The 4632-nt window shown below is 45.7% G+C and overlaps 1 protein-coding gene across 1 annotated transcript in view; it reads right to left on the reverse strand.

The window, feature by feature from the left end:
• Nucleotides 1-4632, reverse strand: part of LOC101858822 (sonic hedgehog protein A) — a gene marked incomplete at its 5' end in the record, with an annotated part of 22091 nt that overhangs the window by 12880 nt on the left and 4579 nt on the right. Inside the window, one exon of the mRNA XM_013090295.2 lies at nt 1770-1801. Coding sequence (XP_012945749.2) covers nt 1770-1801 — 32 coding nt within the window. The remainder of the gene's footprint in view (nt 1-1769; nt 1802-4632) is intronic.

The following is a 4632-nucleotide window of genomic DNA, read 5'->3' on the forward strand; positions in this document are numbered from 1 at the left end:
GGGGGGCTTTTGAAGCTGTCTAGTGTCAACAAGGATCCTGTTCCTGCGTTAGCCTGCAATAATTGTCTGCTAGCCACACTGGACCCCCGGCCTCACACGCTGCGATTGCGTGGATGTATATACGTGTGTGTGTGTGTGTGTGTGTAACGACGAGATGGAATCAGGTTCTCGTCAATTAATTTTTGGACATGGTGGAGTTATTGGTATGATCTTAAAATTTGTTCTGTTGTCTTGCTCTAGTTGAAAATAAAATACCCATCTATCTTGGATAGGAGTCGAGATATTTGCGACTGAAGAAAGAGAAGTTTGCTTGGTTTCAGAGGTAAATTTGCGAGAAAAGGGCCACCAAAGTTTGGTAACTTTCATAGTATGAAAGTCCTTGAAAACTGAAAATTTACATTTTGTGCGCCTTTAATTAAAAATTGTCAGTATAATCTACACATGAATGTCGTGTTTTAATGGGCATGAAAGGTGCTCAGCCAAAAAAACCCTCCAAAACAACAACATCAACAACAACCAAAAATCGATAAAAAATCGATAAAAACTCGGTAAAAATTCCCAAACCTCCCGAAAAATGCAAGTTTCTACATTTTCATGATTTTAACGAGCGCCTGATTTCACCACGATGCCTGATAATAAAATAGTATGATTGGTGGAGAGAAGCGCCTCGGAAGTAAGTCGCTGGTGTCGCACACTTCGGACACCGCGCGGAGATGAAAGGAGGAAAAACTTTGCCGTTACGTGTGAGAAGTCAGAACCTGATCCAACCGACTGTTGTTGTCTCTGGGCTTAAGTCAAGGCCAGTCAAAGGCCCGAGGACACACTTTCTGGGAGGGGAAGACAAAGAAACGGATCAAGATACAGTAAGAGTTTAATCCCAGCAGTTGAGCCGCTATTCAATCGGGGTTTTTTTCTTCAGTTTCCTCGTAGAATAGAGGGCGAGTTCACTGGAGTTAGCTTCTCAACCCTATCCGTACGCCCTGGAGTCATTTTGTACCCCCGGGGTTGTATTCTTCGCCCTTTAGAATATTTCAAGTACGAAGATCTCTTTGAAACTTTCTGTATTTCGCACAAAAATCATTTTGAGAGACTGTTATGCAAAAGCGTACGGATCGGATTAACAAGTAAATTTCCTCTTTGGAAAGGTTGGCTCGTCGTATGGATACGATAGTAAAACACGACGTACGGATAGGGTTAAGTAATTATATTCAATAAACCAGACGCAGGTCAGGTAGTCACATAGGTAGAGCCTCTAAAATAACAGAAGATAAATATTTTTTAGAAATTGCCCTGAACATCAGCGAAGTCAAGAAGAAAGCCCCCCCCCTCCCCCTCCCTGCTCCCAATATCTATATCCATTTTCCCCAAACAGAAACGGAAACAAAGAAAGAAGAGAAGAACCTACCAACCTACCTAACAACCTACCTACCGTCCTACCCATCTACGCTACCAACCAATCAAACCACTTATCTCCCTACATCACTCCCTCCTCCCAACTATCAAAGAAACCCTGAGAAATCATAATATCCCAACTGAAAGAGCCACGGAGCTGGCCTACCATAGAAAACTGCATCTCCCCTCGATTCTGAACGGCAACAGAGGATGAATATGTTAAAAGTAAATAGGTAAGCGCACGACGCTTATCGGAACACCCAGACGAGACGTCTAAAATAAAAATAACTATGTCTGGTTCCCAGTCCATTCTGATGAACTTCTGTACACCATTGGACAAGCAATCTGACACCTTCATATAATAATGAGACCACAACAGCCAGCAGAAACGGCCTTGACCATCAATAATCTATTTATAGAGACACCAGCCATCCATGTCCAGGTGCAGTTCTAGTCGACCTAACAGACCCACAACATGAGATACAATTGATCTACGCAAGAGTCATCATCATCAATGTCTTCCACCCCTGGCAGGGTATAGGCCACATACAAGCTCCTTGCATTTATCTCTGTCCTGAGCCATCCTTCCAAGCACGTTCCAAGTGAGCTTCATCTCTCTCATGTCCCTTTCCAAGCAAGAGTACGACCGAGAAAAAGACAGGTGGACGGAGTCAAAGAAAGCCCCCCTCCCACCTAAAGGAACGACATGACATCCCAAAAAGGCAGCACACCCGGCCCATGTATGACAACTGTATCTCCTGACTGTTTTGTTTTTGTTTTGTAAGGTTTTACGGCGCTCGCATCTTCATAAGGTCATATGAGCGCCAAGGGGTGGATGCCAACAGAGAAGTCCAAACAGGGAATCAGGCTTACTCTGCTCACCTCTCTAGCCTCAACAGCACAAAGTCTGCTTCGACTATCAAGGCACCCCCGGAAATAGCAGTTCTCAAGAGAGTGACAAACATACAAAAGTAGTAGAGGAAACATAACGATAGTAAGGATGAGGAAAGAAAAAAGCAGCAGTTCCCCCTATGTTGTTCCAGCACAGTATGAGCATGACATTGATAAATCAGCCCATTCACAAGTCTACTGTGTCGCGACATCTCGCTATACACAAAGACAGAAATAAAAGTTTCAAAAAGTATGTAGATCTAAGTAAGTAAGTCGTTACCTCCATCACAATCCTCCAAACACGCCGAATAATCGAAAGCACGACCACCGTATTCGAGAACGCGGGTGTCTGATGATGATGGTGTCAAAATTCAGAACTCCAGCACTCGTGGCCGGCCTGAAGAGGGTCACTGAGTTCTCTCCCCTGATTGACACCCATTGAGCCACACACTCGGGTTATTTATCAACTACTTGGAGGACGGCACATCCTCACGCATCTTCCTGTTTTATAGCATAGCCTTAAAAAATGGCGTCGGGGGCCTAGTGGTTAGGCTACCGGACTCGTAGTCGTGAGGTTGCGAGTTCGGGGGTTCGAGCCACGGGCCTGACGTTGTGTCCTTGGGGAAGGCACTTTACACGAATTTTCCTCCCTTCACCCAGGTGGGAATGGGTACCCGGCCTTAGACAGCGAAAGATCTCGTCAGTATGTTAGTGTTTAGAGCCTATAAAAAGGCTGCTTGCACTGTACGCTTCCCAGGAAGTTGAGGTTGTTTCACAATGCTCTCAGGTCTGCTGGGGTAATAGTGTAGATTGTGAAGCGCATAGAGCTTGCTGTTGAGCAAGGATTTGTGCTATACAAATGCTATCTATCTATCTATCAATCTATCTATCTATCTATTATTACTATTAATTTGTTCTTTCCCAAGGTGGAGTTTTTGTTGACGTTTTTCCCCATGTTCTTTGTGGATGGATTTGTTTAGCAGACATCATCATCCAGTGCCAGATCTGCGACAGACATCGGCGATCATGGTTCTACTTTCATTCCTTTGCTCGGATGCTCTTAAAAAAGCTACGTTTCCCTGATCTTTCCCAGTTATCCATTTGTTTAGGTTCCCTAAGTAGATTGCTCTTGGCCTACCCCTGCCTCATTTGCCTTCAATTTTGCCAGTGAGAGCTAGATGTTCAAGACACTTATGTCTATTCAGGTGCCCCCAAAACTGCACACATATGAATGTAAAATCTCCGTACACGGAACAAAATTGTAATCGCGTTCAACGGTGCGTCTCGTGTAGGTGCGGTCCGTTCGTTCTACGTCGATGAAAGTAAGTAAGTGTGCTTGGTGCTTGAACAGCAGCAGCTCTTCCCCTAGTCTTGCATTTGTTCGCTGGAAGTAGAGAAGCTAACCTAGTGGGTTTGTTTTCTTTTAAAAATTTTTAGTAAGCGTTTAACGGCGCTGGCACCTGCACACTGTCATTTGAGCGCGCGGGGCACAGTAACCATTTTCAGTTGGTAGGAAATTTTAAAAATTTTACCCGGGTGGCGTCTGAAGCTTACTGTTATTGATTCTGGACCATCAAGAGATCTTTAACGTGCGTAACTTGCACACGGGACTTCCGAGATTTGTCACCATTGTCTGAGAAGGCAAGGTGTAGATCTTTCCTACCAGAAGATTATCATCATCATCTCCCCCCAGGACCAGATGGACGTCTATCAGAGACACCGGCGGCTCTCTACGCTGTGTGTCGGAGATGTTACACAAAGTATCTGACGACACGATTCCTGACGTGACGGTCGACCGTCCCTCTGACGTGACGTGACGTGACGTGACGCGAAGCCCGCCGCGACCAGACCCTGGTGAAGACGGAGTATCTACTCAGACCGTCGTGGTCACTGAACAAACCACTAGGGGTCACCACCGCCATTCACAGCAACATTCCTTTTGGCACTCAATCCAAACTCAACTTCTCGCCCTCCCCTCAAGTATCTGCCCAAAGACGAGGACATAAGCTGGCCAAATACTACTCCCAGGCTGGGTACCCTCCCTTAAGCACCTTCTCCCGGTACAACGATCTTGATAAATCGCGAGGCAAACACTACCGATGTTCACGAAGAAGAAAACTGTGCAGGCTGAGAGCGGCTTCTCGAACGTCCCCCGAGAGGTATAGGGGAAGGACCCACACGAGTGCCTTCTACCCACACAAAGGGGAGACGTCGAAACAGGAAAAACAAATGTGCTAATTATTTCTAAACTGGAACGGACGGAGCGAGCGTGGCTAATTAAAACGCGGAGGAAGGACTTTTTCAGTCTCTTCTGTTTGTTTGAGAGATCTGTGTACTTGAGCGAGGGGG

Source organism: Aplysia californica, unplaced genomic scaffold (assembly GCF_000002075.1).
Source record: "Aplysia californica isolate F4 #8 unplaced genomic scaffold, AplCal3.0 scaffold01207, whole genome shotgun sequence".
In the NCBI taxonomy this organism is placed as follows: Eukaryota; Metazoa; Mollusca; class Gastropoda; order Aplysiida; family Aplysiidae; genus Aplysia; species Aplysia californica.